This window comes from Sprattus sprattus, assembly GCF_963457725.1.
Source record: "Sprattus sprattus genome assembly, chromosome: 2".
Lineage (NCBI taxonomy): Eukaryota > Metazoa > Chordata > Actinopteri > Clupeiformes > Clupeidae > Sprattus > Sprattus sprattus.
Genome location: NC_137921.1, coordinates 51,272,446 through 51,274,945, shown reverse-complemented (window position 1 = coordinate 51,274,945; position 2,500 = coordinate 51,272,446). Strand labels below are relative to the sequence as shown.

Genomic DNA, 2,500 nt, shown 5'->3' with positions numbered 1-2,500 from the left:
AGAGCCCCTTTCCATGAGTCTGGGACTTTGCCATTCTTCATACAGGTGTTAAATATATTTGTCAAAGCTGGGCACACTACTTGTTTGGTTGCTTTCAGGGTTTCGTACGTGACACCGTCGAGTCCGCATGCTGTATTGTTGGGGAGATTATTCACCACTTTCTCTACCTCAGTAGTCGTGAACAGAGTAGTGTTAAGCTGACTACATTCAACAGGGTTAAGAGAGTCGGCCCATGGTGGCGCGTCTAATGTATATTCAGGCCTCTCAGGCGCGCATTTGGAGATGTAATAATTTTGCACAGATTGTACATTATTTGCGCAGACAGGTGTACTTGGATATGCACTATTGTTCAGAATAATTTTGATTGCTTTAGATTTCCTATTTTGCCACAGGTATGCCAGTTTGTTTTTGCCCACCTGCTTTAGTCCTTGTGTACGATTCGGTGGAGTTCCAAGCGCTGGCTGAACAACGTCTCGCAAGAAGCGCAGTTCCGCCTCAATCCAGGCAGCGAGGGAATCCGTGGTTTGGGCCTCGTGGAGATTTGTGTTGATTGCTGGCATTTTCTTTAATACACGGATTGTGAATTTAAGGAATGGTAATCCTAGTGGCCTTCCATTCCGCCTGGTAATTGTAAAGGTTCCGTTTCTGAAGTAGACTCCATTGAGGATGCGGATGAGTTTGATCCATTTTGTCGGCGTTTCTCCCGAAAAGAGGAAGTGCTGTTTATCCTCGAAATGTTTTGTATCCAAAGTCTTTCTAAATTCCCTCTCCTGATTTTGGAATAAAATCCATTCATCCTGCTCCAGTGTTCTTACGGAGGTTGAAAAGTCCATGTAAGTAGAATTTCCGTCCATTGGGTGGTTTGGCACGGGGTCATGGATGGCCCATCTTTGTTTGTATATCCTGCCAGTCTGGAGCGCATCTTTGTATGCGCTCTTTACAGTCGTTATTAGGCACATTGTATAAAAAAGTTGTAGCCTTACGTCAGCCATATCAAAGTTGAACTCTTTCCCTACATTAACGCTGGTAGTTACAACGGGTGCTGTGGCTAGATGTTCATAGACGTGTGCAGGTAACAGACGGGACACACCATGGCGGCCATCTTGCACACACACTGGGTAGTGCGACACACACACACACACACACACACACACACACACACACACACACACACACACACACACACACACACACACACACACACACACACACACACACACACACACACACACACACACACACACACACACACACACACACACACACACACACACACACACACACACACACACACACACACACACACACACACACACACACACACACACACACACACACACACACACACACACACACACACACACACACACACACACACACACACACACACACACACACAGTCAAACACACTGCTTGACAGAGAAAGCTCTGGATGTTTGCAGAGCTCATTAACCCAACTGATGGATGGGTAATGGGGCTGTTTGAAGGATCCTTTGTGACACACCCATGCACACCCATACACACACACACACACACACACACACACACACACACACACACACAAACCCACCTTCAACTTCATCATGGAGTCCTGGCACAGCTTGTCCCCTCGTGCGGCGGTGACCTCATCCATCCCGATCAGCTTGGCCTTGTAGCGGACTCCATCCCCCTTGAAGCGCCTGATCAGGCCTGACTCACTGCAGTCATGCCCTGCCACACAGAGAGAGAGAAAAAGGGTGAGAATGGGAGGCACACCGCGTTCATAGAAACAAACAACGCAAAGGAGAGAGAGAGAGAGAGAGAGTGAGAGAGAGAGAAAAGAAGGGTGAGAATGGGAGGCACACCGCGTTCATAGAAACAAACAACGCAAAGGAGAGCGGGAGAGAGAGAGAGAGAAGAAGGGTGAGAATGGGAGGCACACCGCATTCATAGAAACAAACAAGAAAGCAAGAAAACAACTTTCACTTCTCATCTGAGTGCAAGGGTAAACACACACAAACACAGAAGTTCTTTTTGTTATCTCTCTCTCTCTCTCTCTCTCTCTCTCTCTCTCTCTCTCTCTCTCTCTCTCTCTTTCGCTCTCTCTCATTCTCCATGCCATTCACACTCACACGGAGTGCTACTCAGTGTTTTTTTGTCTTAAACATACTCAGCGCAGTGATTGAAATAAACTTCTTGTTTCCCAGCACGCAGATGCGCAAACCCACCCACCCACACCACACAAACAAACAAACAAACACTTGGGTCCGGATGTCATGTTGAACCTTCCTAGATTTACGTATGCACAGTGCAGCGGAAGTTTAAAATCAATCTCATGTTCACCCGGGGGAGGCTCAAGGCAGAAGACACCACTGCTAATAAAAAATACAAAAGGAGAGAACACGGCCGGCACAGTGCCATGCTTAATGCACCAACGCCGGATCAGGAGAAGCTCACTCAGGGGGCCCTGCACGAAACACACGGGGGGTCGGGTGTATACAAGAAAACTTCAGCTCCAGTG

General features: G+C 47.6%; 1 protein-coding gene across 1 annotated transcript in view; it reads right to left on the bottom strand.

Moving 5' to 3' along the window:
* Positions 1-2,500, bottom strand: part of dab1a (DAB adaptor protein 1a) — a gene marked incomplete at both ends in the record, with an annotated part of 78,477 nt that overhangs the window by 42,360 nt on the left and 33,617 nt on the right. Inside the window, one exon of the mRNA XM_080833041.1 lies at positions 1,571-1,710. Coding sequence (XP_080689167.1) covers positions 1,571-1,710 — 140 coding nt within the window. The remainder of the gene's footprint in view (positions 1-1,570; positions 1,711-2,500) is intronic.